Source organism: Rhea americana, unplaced genomic scaffold (assembly GCF_003343005.1).
Source record: "Rhea americana isolate MKP2758 unplaced genomic scaffold, rheAme1 scaffold_11, whole genome shotgun sequence".
In the NCBI taxonomy this organism is placed as follows: domain Eukaryota; kingdom Metazoa; phylum Chordata; class Aves; order Rheiformes; family Rheidae; genus Rhea; species Rhea americana.
The window spans coordinates 8,780,282-8,802,737 of record NW_028185150.1 but is presented as its reverse complement, the minus strand read 5'-3'; the positions used below and the strand labels follow the sequence as shown (position 1 = coordinate 8,802,737).

Sequence of the window (22,456 nt, the reverse complement as noted above, 5' to 3'; positions counted from 1 at the left end):
TGAGCCAATACGATCCAATACGATTGCATAGGGCCATAGCAAGCAATGTAAGGGTAGTAAAAAGAGTAGAAAAAATAGCTCAACTACTTTAAAAACCAAGCATTTGACTACCTTAAAAAAATTCTTCTGATGCAAAAAACAATATTGCTCAGTAATTCCAGAAGCAGAAAAAGACGACTGCCCATAAACAACAAAGCCCAGATCAAAAGTCTTACTGAAAAAGAACTAAATGTTAAATGCAAATAAGTGGTAGAGTTTTCAGGCTCTTTATTCCAGAAAACCAACTCTGAAAAAAGTTGCCTAATGCTGATGAGAGAACTGAAGTTCACCATCAAAAAGAACAGGAACTCATAAAACAAATAAAATGCTTCTCTTGGCTTGCACACTGCTTTCCCTTTAGGATCAYAATCAACATCTCAGAAGCTTAAATTTAAAATATATATGACTGACAGATTGCTAAAAGAAACAGAAATCTATTTTAGTGGTTTATTAGAATCCTTATTCCTATCTAATATACTGAAAATGAAGACAGTAATTGCCTCTTAATATAATGCTTCACACATACTGCACATTTTGATTGAGAAAAATTTAAATTGAGATCAAAATTCAGATTGAGAGAAAAACCTGTACTAGAACAGGACTGTGTCCTTGCACTTAATTCAACAGACAGGCCACATATGTGGCAAAAAGCAAAACTCACAGAAAATTAGAAATTAGAATTGCAAGTAACAGTTCAAGCAAAAAAAAATAAAAAAGAAAGAAAAAAAGGCATATACAGATTCTTATTTTTCCCCGTTCACAGTTTTTACCAAATGCTTTCCTACCTTCATTCCACTCGCTGTATGCTCTCACAACAAACTTCTGACCATCCACTGTGAAAAATTCTTTCTGAGCAAGAGCTTTCCCACCCGTGCTGTGATTTTCATAGTTCCTCACCGACTCATTACAAGAAGAATTTCCACCACCTATCACACCAACTAAAGCCCAGGCTTGCCTGCAAAAAAAAACCCCATAGTAAATATTTAAATATAATCTCCCTAAAGAAATTCTTCACAAACAGGTACAGGACAMGAAAAGGAATACAAAAGGTATTTATAATCCTTTTGTTTACTCTCCCAAATTCATTTTAAAAGCAGTAGGAAAAAAAACTTGACATGCATACCAAAAAAAAAAAAAAAAAGCACGGTTTAAAACACTTGGATGTTCTACATACAAGCTGGCAAATATGAGATCACTCCATTTAGAAGAGAAGCCTTTCAGATACATTTTTTTGTACATCGTCCAACAAGACACTTCACTTTTTTTTAAGAAAAGCAAAAACAAACCACAAGGGACGAGTGATAGAAGCAATTCTGGCTCCAGTTTACGAACAGGCTTACTGGAGCGGGGGCAGATTAGGAGGCAGCACTGACGCGCCTGGAGCAGCTCTGTCAGCCGCTGCCCGTAAGCCTCGTTCACACAAGAGTCCCAGGAGACCTCCTTGCATCAGGCTGGGAGGGACGCACGCGTCCAGCTGCGGCCGCTGGGTTTGACTGGCAAGATCTTCTGAATCTTTCAGGATACTCATTAAAAAAAAAGGAAAAAGAAAAAAGTATACTCTTAAAACCCTTGGACAGGTGATTGTGGAGGTTTTTGAAGGCTGAGGCCACGGGTTTCATTTTTTTCCCTTCCACTAGCCCTTCCCTTAGCTGGACAGTTATCTTGGCCAGGTGCCTGCAGGGAGCCGGGAACTGTCCTTGATGTGTTTCCACTTCCTTACAGCTCTACTCAATGCATCCAAGTTTTTGAAAATGGAAAATGAACTGTGCAGCACAGAAAGCTGCAACCAAGTTGAACATCACAGTATTTTGTTGTCCTTTACTGCTCCATAATATCATAATTACATGCAGAGGCAGCAGACTAGAACATCATTAAAAAGCTGGAAAAAAAGTATCATTAAGGTTTGAATCAAAGGAAAACAGGGTCAGTTAGCTGGACTTAGTCTATTGCTAATGACTGATTCAAAGGTAGGTATTAAGACCACTGTCGATCTAGCTGCCTTTATTTCAGCCCCTCTTATAGTCTTCTTAATGATTGCGTTTAAAAGGCCAAACTAAATTGTTTGGTTTCAACACATTTATGAGAATAGTATATACTAGTCATGCTTTTCCATAGTACTAGCGAACATTTCATTTATTTAAAATAAGTAGTTCAGAATTTAGCACATCCTATTTCAGATGAAGAGATAGAAGTGGAGAAGGACGTAACGCAGTTTTTAATAACCATGCTCAACTCTGTTTTACTAGCTTTGTAAGTTTAATGAAATGACCCTGCTTCTGTTAGTGACCATCAAGAAATGAGTTACTTGTCCATTTTCTGCTGCAGAGAGCAGACCAACAGCAGAAWAACCAAATTTTTTGTGCTTAAAGAGGTTTTTTTTTATACTAATGAAAATAGACAGGAATCAGTTCAGCAGAAAACAGAAGAAAAAGGATATAAGGTATCTACTTCATGGCAGCAGGTTAAGCAAGTTCCTCATTTTGGGTTAGTTCCTGCGGCAGTCATGGGCAGAGGTAAACTCCAGAACCTGCCATTCAGATCAAGGCTGGCTGCACAGGAACAGGAAGAAATCACTTTCACATAGTCCTCTCAGCTTTCAGAAGAGGCGCTTATCCTGGGCCACACAGGTCTCAGTGCCTCTAACAAAACTGCTTCACAAGCAGGCTTGAAAGTACTTTCCACAGGACCACATGGCCAGATCTTACGCARCTATTTTCAAGAACATGTTTCTGAAGGAAATCAGAGTTGTAGTAAGTAATCTTGAYTGATATTTGATACTGTTTTGTCAAAGTAGAGGAAGGAAAAATAACTGGAATTCAGGTTTTAGGGGATAACAAGGGATAAAAATAGAGCAGAAAAACTACACTGCTGATCTTCTGAGAAACAAAAAGGTTATACAAAACCATCTTTATGGAAGCTGAAGAACTGGTAAACCATTAGGCGATTTGATAGCCCCTTCACACTTATTGTCAACTTATAGAGCAGTAAGCCAGAGTCAAAACATACACTGCAAAAAGTCATGTACAATAACAAAATAAATGGCACAGTAGTTTCAAGTTTCCTGCTTTAACACTTCCTGCGATATCTATATAACTGTTTCACCTGTACTATTATATCTTATTATTTGTCCCACCATTTGAGCCCCAACAGACTGAATGAAAGGAAMGGCAAAAATTACAAAAATACTTTACAAATGTATTTTGATAATAAAGTATTTTTACAGACCACTTCCCTTGAAGAATAACTGAAGGGGTACTGCACTTTGGTTTCAGTAGCGCATGGGCATGGATATACAGAGAAATTTGACATACCTGATCAGCTTCCCTTCTCTGCAGGCCTTGTCTATATTGTCATTCCTTAAACTTCCAAATATCAAAGCATAAGCATTAAAAGCTTTACCTAATACCTATTTGCTATCTATGTGTTTGAAAGGAAATAACTTTTCACTGTACCTAAATTTAATTTATATAAAGAACAGCAAAAGACAGTAATTATGAATAACTAATAATACTTATCATACAGATATCTGTTAACTATCATCCTCTGCATTATCAAAATACTACAACGATAATTAATCCTTGTAAGATTTTAAGGACTGGGACTGTGAAAGTTTGACAAACTCCCTAAAGACGGCAGAAGGTCTAACTAAACTTTACTCAACGTAAGAGATAAAATTAATTATTTACCTGTAACTCAATCCTGTGACAAACTTACTTCCCAGAAGATTCTGAATAGTTAATCTAGTTTCCTTCAGTAGGTTTTTAGCAGCTGAATCTCCTACGGCAATAGCAACAATGCGACCAGGACTTCCTTTTTTCAGTAAGTTCTGGAGTTTCAAGCTTTCTTCTGAAAACTGATGAGTATCAAACTTTAATACTTCCAAAACCTCTGCTGTATCCTGATCGATCACTCTCACATTTAGTCCTCGGGAAAAATTCTTTTTAAATGTATAATGACCATAGGCCAGCCCTGAGAAATTTATGGTCTTCGACAGAAGAGTCCATGATACCTTCTGGCGCCCATGCAATTCCAGTGTCCCTTCAGGGCCCACACCAATAAATTTTTTGCCAAATTCTGGCACATCAGCATCTTCATTTGATTTTCCATACAAAACGATAGTTGCTTTGGATTTGTAGCGGCATTTCTCTGCTCCAACATGAAGCATTCCACCATCCTTTATCAGGATAAAACGAGTTCTCAGAGTAATATTTTTAGAACCCTCTTTATCATCACCAAAAACAAGTAACCCTAAAAGAAAAACATATTTTCGTAAGTCAAAGTAATATCAAAGGAGACTCAAAGAACCCAGTTCTCCAATAAGAGCAACAGAAAAATTAGAAAAGATTTAATTTCCACCCCCATGAAATAAGCAGTTAAGCTTTTAAATACGTTTAAGAATACTTTAGAAAGTAACTCCTAATAACTGTGAGTAATCTAAGAATTTTGTGAGTTTATTCAGTTTATTCCTCCTTTTCTTTCTTTTTTTTTTTGGGGGGGGGCCATTTTCATAGAATTACTAACATACCATGACTAACACCAGAAGATCCTGTACCTGGAAAGCTACTACGCAAGCCTTCGTTTACTATACCCTACTGCAAGCCATGTGATTGCCCCACTGAAAGGGCATGAGAGCATTCATTCATCCTTTTAATGTTTGATGCTTCTGGCTTGGAAGCGAGTTGAAAAGTAAAAGCAGAGTCAATAAGCTGCAATACAAAATTCCAATACACTTTCCATATCATCACAAAATAAAAAGTATACAGTAAATTGAAACTTCTTGTTTATTGTGCCATTACATACCTCCATCCTGTATAACTATAGAGTGTACTGTAGCATCTGAATCCAGACGAAACAAATCTCCCTTTTTGATAAAAACTCTCTTTTCAGGATCTTGTCCAGGGCTCCAGTTTTTAAGGCGGGGATTCTGATCGGGACAATTCTCTGCAACACAACGTGAAACTCAGTTTTTAATAGTAAGCTCTCACCAGCAGGGCGAGAGCAGCCAAGGAGCACTTGGRTGAACACGCACAAGGTAGTGTCAGTCACCCATCAAGGGGTCCCAAAACCTTCCGCATTACTTCAGYGACTGGTGCTGCAGTTTCCACTTGAGTAGCCAAAAGGCTGCAGGAARCGCAGCTAAACTTTTACAGAAAGGAAGGCATTCCTATGCCTAATTTAGAGTCCCTGAGTCCCACACAGAGACTGAACTGTTGCCATACACCACACTTTCAAACCTCAGCGCAACATCTAATATTTTTCCAGAATGTCTAGATTGTCCGTATCAGGCACGTAAGCAACAAGCACTCAGATTTGCAGCAGTCACACCGAGCGCAGGATGTCCTAGGGCAGCTATCCGAAACACTAACACGGCTGTAACACAGCCCCTGAGCATCTCGTCTCCCTCAAGGTCATGGGCACCTGTGCGAGAAAGGCTGACCCCTCTTGCTCCTTAGCCTCCCAAACATGCCTTCAAATCCAGGTTTGCAGGTAACTCAGAAATAAGGACAAAGCACATTTCATATATTAAATATAATACCTTCCCGGAAGGTTTCCTAGTAAGTGAGGAATTACAGGTTCAAACTTGCAATTCCTTAAGAAGTTAACATGAACACCAGGCCATACAGTAGGTAGAGCAGAGTCACACCATCGCTGCTGAAATCCTGCGAGAAGCTTGGCACTACAAAGGCAACAACGCCACACCACAAGGCCAGAAAAGGAGAYGTAGCATAAAGAGCCACTGTAATACAGCAGCATAAACATACACAGACTGGAGAGTATTTCCTGAATTTTCTAAAAAAGTGGGGAAACAGAAGGGACTGCAAAGGTTATTGTTAAAGCAAAACACAGCCAAGGAGATGCCAAAATAAACAGGTTTGCAGTGCAAGTGAGGTAACAGTCAGAATAGCAAGGCTCCATAGCAATGGAGCCTATGCACTGTTTTTTTACCTTTTACCTTCTGAAGAAAAAAAAACCCACACACCTGAAACAGTGCAGCTTGGGGAGGAAGCTATTAGCAATAGACCACTCTTGCAAAATCTAAAGAAAGTAAAACCTACACACAGGCTTAGCACAAGCCTCAGCTTTGCTGATAGAAATGTTATTTTTTCTGCTGTTGCTCTCCACATTTCAAAGGCTTTCCAACCCAGGAAACCCACAGAAACTAAGCCTGGGCTGCCAGTGGGAAAAAACAGCAGAACTGATTAGAGCCAAAAGGCATCTCAGAAGTAATATGGAAATAATAAAAAATATGTAAAAAAAAATGGGGGAAGCCTAAGAAGAGATTTTTTTTAAAAAAAAAAACGAAATTTAACAGATGGAATTTAATAGATGGTGGAAGCCAAAAAGCAAGGAGTGTTGATATCTGCAAGACAGCTGAGCAGTCGCTGSGGAAAAAAAAAAAAAAAAAAAAAAAAGAAAAAGGCAAGTTTCAAGACCTGACTCACGCAGGATCACTAAGCCCCTTCCCCCAGACACCACACACATGCACTGTGAAGAAACTTATTTCCTGGCCGGCAGCAGAGGGAAATGTGTCCATGAGTCAGCAGCTTGATGATTTCTGCATTGTATGATCCGTTTAAGATCTAGTAACCGTACGTTTTTCTGTCGAGTCAGAAAGATGAGCAATATCATTGTAACTGAACAACAATTAAAAAAACGCCCCTAGACTCTACTGCAGGTTGCATTTGAACAAAGACAACGTGGCCATCAGAACCACAGCTAAGCACTCCTGCAACGCGAGCACGCTTTTAAAGCACGTCGAACAGCTCGTTGGCAAGCAAATCCGACGTGCTCAGCAAAAGCATTTTGAAATTCTTCCTCAGTAATTCCACTGGGCTGCGGGGAAACATCATATACTTAGTACTTCACCATGTATTACCTCCAAAATTACCGATTAGTTTTCACAGTCCACAATCATTGCCTCCATGGTTAAGGTTAAATGAAAACAGAAACACATAACGGAAAATATTAGGCAGTTACAGCCTGGCCAAACCGCTCAAGCTGAAAATTTTCCAGGTCAAGCCTCTGCTTCACAGCATTTCTGCAAGTTTTAACAAAAATGGGTCAGCTGTTAGTTGCTTCTAACAGGGTTAGGAGGGAAAAAAATAGTATTTTTGTAAGTGGTTAAAAAAAAATGCCAAAAAGAAATCTAGAACCTTCCACATGTTGGAGCAAGGATATGAAATYTGGCAGGAGAAAAGGCAGGAAACAGTTCTCAACATGCAGTTAAATAGTTGCTTTCTACCTGCTTAGCCACCAAGTCTGGAGTTTTCCAGGCCTCTGGGAAAAAATTATCAGTGTTATATTATGCTCAGCAGAAGTTTATCACCGTCTGGCAGCTCTGTTTTCCGAGGATCCTGTTTACCCTGGGCAAGCTCCAGGCGAGCGCGGCAGAGGCCAGGCAGAGCTCTCCTGCGAGAAACCGCYCCTCCTCGCCGCCCGCCGCGGTCCCGGAGGAGGGGGAACCGCCTCCCCAGCGCTCCCCAGTGCTCCCCAGCGCCGCCAGCGCCCCGCGGCCGGGAGGAGACGGCGGCGGGCAGCTAGCAGCGAGGAGGAAACGCGAGGTGCTTCCAGCAGAGAGGCAGGCACAGGAATACGCACGAGCATCCTTCTCCCTGCCGGGAAGGCATGCCGGAGGGTTAGGATTTGCTGTTGCATTGCTACTAAATCTCACATTCCCTCTGTGGCTGGTGAAACTGCCAGGAAGAGCATCGATGATATGGATTTCCGATCGCCCTTTAACGAGAAAGCACCTAGCTGGCACTGGTATCGCTAATTTTAATACTGCACCTGCTGGGTTTCTGCTGCGGGTATTAAAATTCCCACCTGTCAAGAGTCTTCCAGGGAGCTGCTGCAACAGCAACACCACGAGATTAAATTTCTAATCAGTCAGGTTCTCCTCAGGGCCTGCGTGGAACTTCTCTTTGGTTAAGGTTCCCAAAGAGGGCATGCTTTTCCTTTTAAAAAATGATGCAGGGGAAATTCAGAAAGACACAATGCAACAACTAATGTTGAAAACTAGCTGGACTTCCATAAGGGAGCAAYGGGATGTTGAAGGAAAGCAGTCATAATCTTAACATAAGTCGTAACATAAGATAGAAGGGAAAAAAAAATATCTGTTGAATCACAACAACTCTTCCTGCAACACCCTAAGTATCCTTGGTAATCCATCAACCATTGCTAACCATATCTAAATATTCAGTGGAAAAGATCTGGAAAAGATTGGGGAAATCCTGCTTAACCAATCTGATAGCCTTCTCTGATGGAAGGACTGGCTGGGCAGATGAGGGGAGAGCAGYRGACGTTGTGCACCTTGACTTCAGCAAGGCTTTTGACACTGTCTCCCAKAACATCCTCCTAGAKAAGCTCAGCAAGTGTGGGTTAGACAAGTGGGCAGCAAAGTGGATTGAGAACTGGCTGAAAGGCAGAGCTCAGGGGGTCGTCATCAGTGGCGTGGAGTCCAGCTGGAGGCCTGTGGGTAGTGGAGTCCCCCAGGGCTCAGGACTGGCTCCCATCCTGTTCAACTTCTTCATCAATGACCTGGATGAGGGGACAGAGTGCCTCCTCAGCAGGTTTGCTGATGATACCAGGCTGGGAGGAGTGGCTGACACACCTGAGGGCTGTGCTGCCATTCAGAGAGACCTGGACAGGCTGSAGAGTTGGGCAGAGAGGAACCTCCTGAGGTTCAACAAGGGCAAGTGCAGAGTCCTGCACCTAGGGAAGAATAACCCCAGGCACCAGTACAAGCTGTGAGGGCTGACCTTCTGGAGAGCAGCTCTGCAGAGAAGGACCTGAGGTGCTGGTGGATGAAAGACTGACTGTGAGCCAGCAATGTGCCCTTGTGGCCAGGAAGGCCAAGGGTCTCCTGGGGTGTATTAGGAAGAGTGTTGCCAGCAGGTGGAGGGAGGTGATCCTGCCCCTCTACTCAGCCCTGGSGAGGCCTCAWCTTGAGTACTGTGTCTAGTTCTGGGCTCCCCAGTCCAAGACAGACATGGAGCTACTGGAGAGAGTCCAGTGTAGGGCTACAAAGATGATCCGAGGGCTGGAGCAYCTGCCCTAKGAGGAACGGCTGCGAGAGCTGGGTCTCTTCAGCCTGGGGAAGAGAAGACTGAGGGGGGATCTKAYCMAKGTGTACAAGTACCTGRAGGGAGGGTGTCAAGGGGATGGGGACAAACTCTTTTCAGTTGTCCCRTGTGACAGGACAAGAGGCAATGGGCAAAAACAGAACCACAGGCAGTTCCGCCTGACCGTGAGCGGGAATTTCTTCACTGTGAGAGTGACGGAGCACTGGACCAGGTTGCCCAGAGAGGTGGTGGAGTCTCCTTCTCCGGAGATATTCAAGGCCTGCCTGGATGCAACCCTGTCTAACATGGTCTAGGTGACCCTGCTGAGCAGGGAGGTTGGACTAGATGATCTCCAGAGGTCCCTTCCAACMWTACTGATTCTGTGATTCTATGGTGCTATGATCTCTAGAACTCAGAATTAACCTACAACAAATGATGCAAAAATATGCCAAAACTATTTATATTTAAAAAAAGGGGCAGAAGGGGGGAACCATCTCCTTCACATCAGCAGTTTTCAAAGTATAAAGGGACCACTCTTTATCATAGTCCACAATGCATAATAAAACCTCACTACTTTTAGTAAAACATCCACCAAAACTTGCAACTTTTAGTTAATTAGCAAAAGAAAGCTTTAACAGTATGATATAAAAGCTGGAAGATTTTCTTCCCAAGATCAGCTGACTAAATCACCTTTAGCTCTCTTGCATGTGGCTGTACTGAAGTACTCACTGCAAATCTGTACTCACATCACCAGTGATCTAGGTCACAAGGTAGCACTGATCTGCCATTTACCACTTCCTCAATTTTCTGTTTTCCTGCAATGTTGGTGGGAAAATACAAATTCTGTAACTTCACCCACCACCAAGTGTGTCCCTGTAACATGTATGCATCCATTTAATGCTGCTATCTGAAATCTTCACTTAATTGTTCTCCAATTTGTTCACCACTCATTGTATCGGCTTGGGAAACAGAACCTTTGGTGTTAGTACGTCAAAAACCATTCAAGAGGCTAAGTCTGTTGTGTCACAATAATCATTGTCAACCAATTTCAATTCAGAAAACCTCATTTGTAGGAACCGAATTCTAAATTAAAAAAAAAATCATAAAAAACACCCACTCTCCAAAATACACAACCAGCCTTTAACAACTGCATCTCCTAATGAGCCTTAGCAATATTTTGCCAGAGGCATATCTAGCTAGTGATAAGTAATTAATAAGATCATCTGCTCATGCTTTTTTACCACCGACACATTTGGTTCCGCCTTGCCATACATGATACCCTGAAAGTTGTCCAGACTTCCAAGATCATCTAAAAATCTAGACTGATACAAAAAGCTGCCTTTTCAATTAAAAAAAAAATAAAGCAAGCACATAGTAAAAAAGCATTCAAGTAAAATACCCTGACTATTTTCCTTAGTTACTGCTCAAACAACAAGTACTTCATTTTTTCTGCAATTTGTGAAAATATCAGCCAGCTTTTCTGACACACAAAATTAATTACACCTATTCAGCACATGCTTCCCCCATCTTTATTTATTGCTATGCCTTTTTCCTTCAAGTAAATTAAATCATTCAGAACAAAAACATATAAAAAAGTGACACCAATAACAGAAAAAGGAGCTGAATTTAATACTAAAGGAATGCTCCCTTTCCCATATTAAAATTACACCGAGTATTGCATTTTTGTGCTAAACGTTTAACATTATTCTGATGTTAAATTATTGAATTACATTCATACAGAGTTTGACTTCTAGGACAAGTTTGTTTGCACAAGAACTTACCATCTGGAGCATATTTTGAAGCTATTCCCAAAAAAATCCCCAGTGCAACAAAAAGTGAAAAGCTAGAAACGGCAAAGCAAATGAGAGTATTTTTGTGTCTGTCGGCTTCTGCCTGGCGGCGGTGCTGCTCCACTGGCAAGGACGCAAACGTTGCCCGGGCTTCTTGTCTGGCGGAGGTAAATTCGGCTGAAGCGTGGCTCTGTGAAGGCGGCGGGGGGCGAAGAGGGGCGATTCTGCCTGGAACATACCCGGACGACCTGTGACTGCTCCCGTTTTGAGGCCGAAGGAAAGCAGGGGAGCTCCCCCTGGGATCAGCGTCTTGCATGTTATAAAGTCACTGGAACATCCACACACACACACACAGAGGGGGAGGAAAGAAAAAATAAGAGAGAGGGTTTCAGAATGGAGAGTACGTTACACCAGAAAAAATACAAATTTCAGGCCACATGCATTCTCCTTAGCATGGCTATCTATGCAGCACCAGTCACACAGTAGCTACTGGTCGTTCACCACAGTGTTAACAGTGCCAAACAACAATACATAAAATTTCATCAACAAAAAAATCTGGTACTAGGACCCAGTAGAGCACAGGCCATTTCTCAACATTTCTACTAGGTATTTTTAATCGAATGTTCTTACAGTTAATTTGTATTGTGCAATTAAGAAATGACTCGCCAAACAATGAGAAAGCCAGCAACCCCCTCTTGCCCACAGCTATGCAAAGAATGCCTAGATRTATTTCTTCTGCATGCAGAAGCTGAACAAACTCCTCATTGTTTTCTTTTATCGAAGAGACTGAAAGAGAATTCTTCATTGCATATTGGAAGCACTAAAAAGCATTTAATAAAGTACCAGACACAACTTTATTTGTATTCACTTTTCCACTCTGATGCAACTTTTAATTAGTAAACACATATAGAGCCTGCAGAGTTCCAATTTGCTCACAGCAGAATTTAGCTGCCAATAAAGGTGTGTCTGGAATGATCCTGTGAGCAAGTTATCTGCATCCTTGCTCAGCAAGTCCAGTTTGTCTCCTTGCCAAGATGTCTGAGTTTGGACACAAAACCTGGAAGCAACATGACTATTGCAAATTTTCATACTTATCACCGAGAATAAGGCATTCCTTTTATTTCAGTTACTAACATTCTGGTTTCACCTTTTTCTGGAACAACCAGGGCGAAAAACCTACTAAAAATATTACTCCTCAACTCACTCTGCCCAACAGCTTTAATCTACCACAGCTTCCTGGTTTACTTTAGGAGATACAAAACTGCATACAATTATTTCCTCAAACTTTCTTCCAAATGCATTGTATTGTAAGAGGTATTCACAAAGCTGGTATTTTTTTACTGTTATTATTAACATTTCTTAGGGATGGGATTTCTGAGAAGGCTGCTCAAATTTCAACTAACTGAAACCTGACCTCCTAACTAGATCCTGAAAAACCTTAAGCAGAAGTCATGCATATTAAATAGTAAAACGAATTATAAAAATAAGAACTAGTAAAAAGAAAAGGCCATAAAGATCCTCTTTCTCTTCCATTAACAAAGGGAACTCTAAAGCCAGACTCTGAAGTGCCAGGCACACTGGTGAAGGAGAAACGCAACAACTGTAATCTCATTCTGAGAAGCAGCAAAGGAGCCTTTTGTCTCGCGCACTGCAAAATCTGATACTTCACTGTTTCAAGGCAAGCGGGGTAGTCATTACTGAGCAGACTGGATTACCCTTTCAAGGGAGACAATGCAACTCCAGATGTACGCACAATGAAGATAAAGGCACTGAAGCATTAACTGGAGTAGCCAGCCCCAGAGTGCAAAAATTATGCCAAATCCCCCAGCAGCTATCCAGTGCTCCTTGCACCTGTTCCTCACAGCCAATTGATTTTCACCATTCTCCCTTCTGTGCTTCGAGAAACTATTCCGCAAATCTAATCCTCTACTCTCAAACTTAACTGTACAATGTTTTATGAGCACTGTGGAAGAGCCTTCTTTCACAAGTGCTTTAAAACCCAGCTAAACATCTCCCAATAGTAAAACCTCAATCACTTCTTATGTTTTGGAAGTAGAGTTAAAAGCTTAATATAGAAGGAGCTTTTAATTTAAAGGCAATATTCATGTCTAATTGAAAAAGATAAGAAACTATCCTTTTATTAAAAAAAAACAACCCAGCAGTGAGAATATGTTATAAAACATTAACTCTCCCTTGCAAACATCATTTTGCTAACTGTGAAAGTTTTCTAAGAATCCCATTTGAGTGCGAACACTGGGCACCTCAGGCATGGGTGGAAAGCAGCCTGCAGACTCAACATCTTCCCTGTTACAAAATCAAAATGAAGCAATACAACCACAAGAAGATATTTAGTAATATCAAGAATTTGCATGTAGTTTTCCAGTACAACAGGAGTAACTATTTCCACACTTCCTTCCCTCTTCCTCTGTCATCTGAAATTCTCTAGCTGAAACAATGATCTTTTCTATCCTTTACAACATTTATTGGCTTTTCTTTTAAAATGAAACACACTGATAATGACTCAAATTACTGACTTTTTTGGTTCCCTTCTATTCTGTGGAAGTTTTCAGATAGAAAAACACAAATGCAACTGCATAATAGCAGTATAACCAGTAATGCCCTCGAGAGAAGTGCAGTTACTAGGCCGTACAAATACAGCTTGAGTATAATGTTGAGGAAAAAAAAAAAGAAAATAAAAGCTTCTTGAACTTCTTAAATGCCACATTTTCTTGCAAACGCCCATTCATCTGAGGTTTTTCATTTTACCACTTTCACTTTCTCCACCCACAACCAAGGTTTGCCACTTCCCTTTGACCCACGCCTACACTACGCTTCTTTAAAAATACCAAAGAAGGTTGCATCTTCTTTCAGGTATAGAAAACAAAGGATCCAGGAGACCACTGCAATTAAGAAAACCAGAGGTGGCTGGCTCCTGCTACCAGGATTTCCTAAATGCAAGGAAAAGGGAGCGATCATGATGGAACTCCACAATCTAGGTATCTCCTCTTAATGACAGAGTTGTAGACAAGCAGGAGTCTGCTCTTGCATGTCCACTGTATTATATAGAATGATTTTTGTATTTCACTTTGCAGCTTGTTCAGAGTGACTTCAGTAAAAATCAAGTTCTTGCACAATGTTCAGCTGATTAATGAATGCTGCCACTAAAGTTGTACAGAATTCAATGCTACCATAACACTGCACTATTCAAATGGGCTGCTACATTGGTATTTTCAAAATTCTTGGCCTTCACGCTTTGACAGACCATTACACAATTTTTGCAAATCCATTATTCACTATAGTTTTCAGGTAGGATTATATACAAAAACCTACTTCCAGCTCACAAACACCAACGAGGCTCTAATACATTCAGGTAAAGCATTTCAGATACCACAGCTCACTAGGTGCTAGTTCACATTCCTCTCCTGGAATATAAATGAATTCACATGTCATCCTTTTGCAGCAGTGATGCTATTTATTTCCACGCAGTTCAGATTTCTCCTTATGTACTCCTTCCTTAAAATAAGTAAACAAGGAAGTACTTCTCATATTCATCACGTCAGCCAACTTGTCTTCAATAACTACCTTAAAATGAACCAGTTTATTTTGCACTGCAGCTAAGTACAGTGATTACCTGCAAGTTTTGTCCAGGTGGGTAGYTGAGCTGTGTGGACAGTAAACCTCAGGGACAGATGGCAATGACTCCCAGGACAGGCAGGAAAATCCCTTATTTCCTCACATCTTCCTTCACTACTTTTGAGTTGTGCCTTTATTCTATAGCAAAAAGTAGCTGCATATTCATACATACCTATACTGTTCTATACTGGCACAAACTACAAACATATGCACCATAAAACAAATCTCCTGAGCCACAAGTGTGCACCAAGCAGCAAGTGGCATGCTTACCTGCTCCTCAGCATGGGACCGATTTCCTGAGAAGGAATCAGATTGTATGCCTTTTAGGAGCCACTTCAAAACATCTTCTGATGCCACTCTGATGAGAGAAATGCACCAAGACACTTCACTCTTTCCTGATGTGAAATGACTATTGTAGGAAAACACAAGCTTGTTGTAAAACTCCTCACTCACCACTACATCTTCTGACAACTTGGTAAACAATGCAAGCTTACTTCTGTATTATGCAAAGAAATTAATGCTTCCTTTAAAATATATTTTAAGAGTGCATAGGTACATGTCTGTCCAAAAGAAAGAAAAACAAAAAACAACCCCCAAAACAGTAAAAAAAAACAAATCAAAGAAACTAGATGAAACTGTACTTCTGTTGCTCTTGGCTATCAACACTACAAGTTGTAGCTCTGGCCTATCACCACGGAGTTTAATTTCAGAGTATATAATCACTAATCAGGAAATATGTGCAGGTGTGGGGGTGGGRGAAGGCAAACCACACACGCATCAGGAAAATTACTTAGTCACGTAATACGGTGCTACACCGGTTCCTGCTGCTTTCTTGGCACATGGACTTGTCTGGTGTGCGATCAAAGAGCAGCAAGAAACCCAGAAGAAGGGAAAGGGACAACAAGCCCATACAGTAATTTTAAGTAGCTAAAATTACTGCACAGAAAGTGGTGTAAAGCAAATTTCCAGTGTGTGACATGTACACCTTTACTTGCTTCCAAGCKGGCCATTAACTGCTAAAGCTATTAATTTCAGGGCAATGCTTCAAAAGCCTTCRAAGTTCCCAGTTCAAATAATCTGCATGGTGTGAGCTTACTTTTGAAAATGAAGAGTTTCCAACAAACACCTGAGGTATCTATATGCATGCCTAAGCAACTGCACATTTGGTTCTACCCCCTTGTTTGAAATTAGGCCTATACACTAAAATAATAGACAGCATGTTTACAGGAATCTGCTTTTCCACTGGCAAATGCAAAAGCTGGAAAGAATGAACATATATTAAAATGCATTAACAAAGTAATTGGGGAGATCACAACAATGTTTGTAACAGTCTGAAAAAAAGCCAAATGACTTTACAAATTGTAAAGCTAGAGACATCCGCTACTATGTACACTGTTAGAAGTATGCCACCAAAAGTGAGTCACCTCCCTTGCCCAGAGGTTTCTGAAGAAAGTCAAGAGGACAACAGTCAACATGAAATAGAGATGCAGGCAAGACAGACAAGAAGTAAGAGCATAGTTAAAGGAAATGAGGGGGGGAAAAAGTCACATTTCCCCAGATTTTCTGAATTTCCTGTATAGTGACTATTCATTTTAACTGAATTTGTAGGCACASAGAAAACACAAAATGACATGATATGCAAGCACTGGAAACTATTCAAACTGAGTAGCACATTTCCAAAAACAAGCCTCCCCAAAGCACCACATATCAAGAGAGAAAAGTACACCTATGCATAATATTTACAACTTAAGACAAGGCTTGTAGGTAAAAGTAATCTTTTCTAGTTAGTTACTCTAATGAAATATTTTGTGCATACAGCCTTCCTCCAGGTCAGAAACAGAAACATATTTCAAAGCTCTATGCAAGTAGAAAACAAYTGCCCTAAGTTTTATTACATATATGTCAGGTGATAGGGGAAGCAATTTAGTTATTATCTGAAGATTAGAAAAGATTTTGGAAGGAAGAGGGTGATAAAATTACTTCCCAAGGGAAGGAGACAGGTAATTTGCAGTCTGTGGAATATGAGTTTGACTGTGGGAACAAGTATGAAATTAYGGCATGTCAAGTGAAACCACTCTCATGTTTATGACTTGCAGCATACAGCAGAGCTACTAGGAATTTCATTCCTGGTCTCTTCTGGAGCTGGGTGTTCTGTAGATCTCCCTTAAGGATGATGCCTAAAAGATCAGAGGCAAAGTGACTTCTTTTGGGGGAAAAAAGAAAGTGGTTCCCTCTCCAATGATAACTGGRTATGTTTTTGTTCTTTATCGATAGTTTGTGAAATTAAGTTTGCAGCAGCCATTTAGTTTCACTTATATAATTATGAGGAAAACACTTGAAAGCAGTCTAACTTTTCTGAAATTTTCATGTATGAGATTAAGGGATTTTTGTAATTCTTTTCCAAGAGTATTTACTGTGGAGATTGCCGAGACATGTCTGCCTTTTCTAATTCTTGGATCCTGAGCTTTATATATACAGTAAACATTCACGTGTTCRAACTCGTATAAAGGCACTGCTACTTTCAGTACTGCTCTGATAAGACCAACATCTTTAGATCCTGCCCATTAAAACAGAAGCCAGAAACCACAGCATTGAGCTCAGGTCCTTATAGCTAAAGCAATGTCTAACACTTGCAATGAGTTCATTTTTTTCCCTTCTGTTTCCCTTTGTCATAGTTAATCTTTAGAAAACATTTACAGTTTGAGAAACTCTATTCTGGTTTTCTTTCATTGTTAAAATGAGCAGAATGTTCTGTGGGAGGATGTTACAGAGAAACCAACTATTTCTTGGTATACAACTGCAYACACCCATATTTCAAATACAGAGGATCCAAGACAGCACACTAGCAAACACTGCGCACATCCTAGAACAGGCAACTTGAATGGAATAATTTTTATTATGCTTCTCACTTAAACTTAGTTTGTTTCATAAAGGAAAGTTTTAATAATTTGCATAAGAGATCGAAAGTGGAGATCTGCATTTTAATCATGCATCTGTCATTAGCTTGCTGTGTGAGTCATGGTTCGTTCGGGCATCAAGGCTATAACGGTCTAGAGAGAACCGGTCGCTAGCCTCACCGGGACATGGTGGAGCTGGTTTTCCAGGACGCTTGGATCTCCCTTGGCTCAGCAATAGGTTTAAGTACAAGCCTGCTTTTAAGTAGATAAAAGGGTGGGTTTAAGTGGACAGCTTCCACATGAAAGTAACCTCATCTGTCTTAGAAAACCTGAAAAGATGCCACCAAAAAAAAAAAAAAGTAAAATCGGAAAAAAAAAAAACTTGTCATACTGATTCTAACAAGAGGCTGCATTTAAAGATATCCACTGTTTCTAAAAGTACACAAATCCCATCCAGAACTGCTACTGCTTAGGGCTTAACTTCAGAAAAATTTTCTGTGCAATGGAAATACTTTTCAAAGAAGTGAACTCCACTTCTGGGACAATCTTGAGTGACTGATGATAATCAAGTTCTGGCTTGTAATGCAGTCAAGGGGAGGACAGTAACTCTACATCTCTAATTCTTATTTATTAAATAATATGATTGATAAACCCTTATAAAAAGATTATAATCATATATAACAGTACAGAATGTAACACAGAATAGGAAAAAAACCACAGCTCTCACGTTTGGTTTTAGTCAAGGGACATAAACATAAATGTTCCAGGTGACACCTGAGTTTACTGATAGCATTACTAAGTACTCAATGGGATTTCATGTTAAAAGTCACCAAATTATATTTAAAATACTGATCACTAGCACAATATGCTCTACTCYGTATCAGAACATGCACTTGCTTCTCTCTCTCCTTCAACCCAGTTCTTTGTACTTACTGTGATTTTCCTCTCTGCTGAAGCTCCCAGATCTTACTCTTACAAGTTTAGTCATCCAATTCAGATTTCAAGTGATGATACGCCAACCCTTATTTCTGTTACTTGAGGGTTTTTCAGGGTTTTTTAATTGTGAAGAAGAAAACAATGAAGCTTGAAAAACTGCCTTCTGTTCTGTTGTATTTTCGCACCTTTGTTCTTTTGACTCAAACAAACCCAAGGCAACTCTAAATTATATGAGTTTGCATTAGAAGATGATTAAACCACGAGCTCCAGGTCACACCCTCTGAGCAAACAGCTGCAACATCCGCACCTCTTAGCTGGGTGAACTCCCAGAGGATTTTTTTATCCTGGAAAAAAGATGACTAAAAGGATATATGACAGAGGTCCATAAAGTCATAAGCAGTACAGAAAAGGTGAAAGATTGTTCATGCCCCTTCCAAGAAAAACAGAGATAGAAAAGCCTTCTGAACCTGATATAACACTGGATTTTGTGAATTTTAAGATTATGTAGGTTCAGAAAAAAACAAAGTCACAGAAAAGCAGTCAGCCAAGGCTTGCTGCACACAAGACACTGCTAGTAGCTTAGGAAGCCCTTGAATCATAAATTGCTGGTGGCTGGGAGCAGTGATATGACTATAAAATCTTTACCAGACATCTATTGCTCACCACTTTTAGACATCGGGTAATTGTCTCGACAGATACTTGGTCTGACATGATATGGCCATTCATGTACTATGCTTTAAACTTCCAGTTATCTGTCACCTTCTGTCCCGACTTTTTCAAACTTACCACCTCCTATAAATACCAAATGCCCTCAGCCCAACCACGGCAGTTCTTTGTCAACATTGTCAGCACAAAATATACCTTTAACCRACGACTTAAATTAACATGCCAGTCTGGCATTCAGTAGCAGATGCATGAGAACATGTTCCCATTTGTGGATGGTGGCCTCCAGCTGAAGGGTAGGACAACTACCAGCTAAATCTATGCAAGCTCAAAGCCCTAGTATCACACTGATCTGTTTCTGGTGCCTCCTAAAAACTCAGTTCGGCTAATGCACAGTAACTCGACTGCATGTCTGAACATTTACATTCTGCATAGTTTTACAGAGTCACAGAAATACTGAAGAGTGGAGAACTCAGTAAATAACATACAGTGATCTAACTCACAGCACTGAAGACCTTGGTGTAAGTTCAGAAAACAAAGACATCTCCCATCTGTAAGAATCACAAAGAGAAATGAAGTATTTGGGATATCTGACAATAGAAGCCAATTTTAAAAGTAAAACAATGGCTTCAGATCCACCATTAAGTATGCATTCTGCTGAGGCTGCATTCATATTTTGGATTACTGTGGTAAATTCCTTTCTAGGAATTTACTCCAAGAACTTTACATCTAATATCCAGGCCTTGCAATATTCTGCCAGGTACAGCTAGTCATTTTGCATGACTGTATTGCCTTTTAAAAGAAAAATCTTATATGTCAAAATGATAGAGAATCAGCTAGTACATTCCCTTTTGTTAACCTGCTCTACAACAGAGGAGCGAAATTAGATATAAGTTTTAAAGCATGCTTTCTTCAACATCTTCTGTATTTCCTTTCTGCACTGGCAAATAGATCACTTTTCTTCTTCGCATCTTTCTTGAAGATTTCTATTCCTCTTCAACTTCTTTTCTTAGTATTACTGTTCCAAGAAAATATTTAAATAAATCCATATCTATGAACAAGTCATCTCCATCTGTCTTGCCAACAACATCTCCACTAAATCAATAGTGAAATCCTTTCCAGTAAAACATAACTTGTAAAGGACTTTACTATTACATTTACTCATGATTGGATTCAACCAACAAGAAGCTGAAAGATATGCTTTTGATGTATATTTTAAATGATTTTATGGAATTGTCTTTGCTAATCCAAATAATGAACTTCAGAGACACACTTTAGACAACTATGTAACATCATGTGCTGCCATCATATCCTTTGTACATGCAGGGAGTGAGACTAACTAGATGATAATTTTCCCACTCTTATGTCAGTAGTTTCTAAATCAGTGACGTAATCACGTAAAAGGTGAGGAACAGAGCTCTGGACCGAGTTTCCTTGCAGAGATGCACAATGAAGCCAGCGATCTGAGGAGCCCTGTAGTTTGACGGGCAGGAGAAGATGCCACCAGCCAGCTGTGGAGGTTGCGGCTCTGCRGCTCCAACAGTTAGCGATTGCTACACAGCAGGTGAAAAGAGGATCTCCTCCCCTCACCTCCTGTGTAAAACGGCACAATTTGGTCTGCAGAGCTCTGCGAATTGTCCATTTTAGAGGCGAATAAAGAGGAGAGGCCGAGCTGGAAGAGATTTTGCAAGCAGGGGACAAGCGGTAGGGAGGAGGGCAGCAGCACCAAGAGGAAGGACAGCTGGGATCCACTCAGTGCCAGTAAAGAGGCATGAGGCTACCTCATGTTCAACAAATCAGATAAACATACTTGACTCACTGCATAACATCCATGACATTTTTACTACCCCTCCTTTATGGCTCTTCACATTTAAGTAAAAATAACAAGCTGCAAAATACATTTTTTTTTTTTGCAAATGAGACTCCAACACAAAGAAGTAGAGAATACACCGACTTAAAATGCAGAAAAATAGTTTGCTAAAACTCTTTAGTATATAGTTTCCTACAACATGCTGGATACTTAATAAAGATAGTTTAATGACTATTGGATATTAAAAAATTTTTAAGTTATTATCCATTATTAAAGAATGTTTCAAGTAGTCCAGATTGTCCAAGGAATGAAAGTATATATTTGCATCTTTTATAATAATAATGTTGCTTTCAAGCACTTAAATTAGACTGAAAAGCATCCATCCTTCTGAACTTATCATTACCCACAGAAGCAAAATCTCTTAATCTCCTTTCAGATATAAGCTATTCAAATACATATCAAACAAGATTTTGAAAAAATCAGGCTACTAACTGACTGAGAATACCCAGCGGTTTATTCTTCAGGTTTGTAGAATTAATAAATCTCTTTCTACTGCACCTATTTTTACATTCACGTATTAGAGGAAAACCAACTTTTTTTTTTGTTCTCCTATCCCATCCTTGAAAAAATGAAATCGAACCTCCTCTTCCAGTCATGGGATCAGCTACAGCTGGGACACCTCTGGAAGATTTCACGGTGTCTGCTAAACACAACACAGTTCTTTTCACACAGAGGTCACCACTACCATCATCTACCACGTAGTAGCTTCAACATTCAACAAATAGCAACAAGTCTGATGAAAAAGCTTTCAGGCAACTCTTGCCACCACTTCCCCACAGARTATTATGAATGTAAAGTGATACTCACAATTAAAAAGCCCTACAGTCCCCAACCGAAAAAAATACCTATCCACGTGTCTCAACAATAGTCACTCTGCCAATATCCTGATCAGGTGCTAGATTTCAGAGAGCATTTCTGCAGTCTCACTTCAGCAGGGGCCTCAAACAGTCATCTTGCCCTGAACCGTAAATGTGATTCAGAAAGAAAAAAGGAAACAAAAAATAAAGGGAAAAAAAAATTGCCTTTAGTTCGTATAAAACTGTTGTTCTCCAGGGCACTTTGCCTAGATGGAGCCCACGACAAATGCTCTGCTGGATGCTGAGTTGGCAGGGAGAGAGCAAGAGAAACACGCTAAACGCGGAGCCCAAACTCTACCTGGCAGAAGCTTTTGCGCTCACACAGGCTGCACACGGGCCCCTGCAAAAAAAGCAGCTCAGAGACCTACAGGCTCCGTAAGAAGAGTCTCTTTCTCCTCCCCACTGCTATCTGGTTCAAGTCAGGCTACAGACGGGCCATTTTACACACAGGGACAGACTGCTATAAACCCTTTTCTGCGCTGAAACCTAACTGATGCTACCTAGCAGCTTCAAGCACCGCTTCGGCTTTTTTATTGCTTTATCTTCGCCAAGCCCCAGATGCTATTTCACTCCCGCAGCTCGTAAGGCAGGCAAAAATCCCTCGCCTTTCCAGAATCCGTGCCGCAGATCCGCCTCCAAGACGCCGAGCACGGAGCAGCGCCTCCGCGCACACCTCGACCCGCGCCGCGCGGCACCGCGCGCGCTCCTC

The 22,456-nt window shown here is 40.5% G+C and overlaps 1 protein-coding gene across 1 annotated transcript in view; it reads right to left on the bottom strand.

Annotated features, from left to right (window-relative positions):
* The window catches only part of CEMIP2 (cell migration inducing hyaluronidase 2), a 49,248-nt gene that overhangs the window by 25,751 nt on the left and 1,041 nt on the right, over positions 1-22,456 (bottom strand). Inside the window, exons 2-5 of the mRNA XM_085313725.1 lie at positions 10,883-11,219; positions 4,840-4,980; positions 3,726-4,287; positions 825-994 (exon numbers count right to left, since the gene is read on the bottom strand). Coding sequence (XP_085169851.1) covers positions 825-994; positions 3,726-4,287; positions 4,840-4,980; positions 10,883-11,207 — 1,198 coding nt within the window. The 5' untranslated portion in view covers positions 11,208-11,219. The remainder of the gene's footprint in view (positions 1-824; positions 995-3,725; positions 4,288-4,839; positions 4,981-10,882; positions 11,220-22,456) is intronic.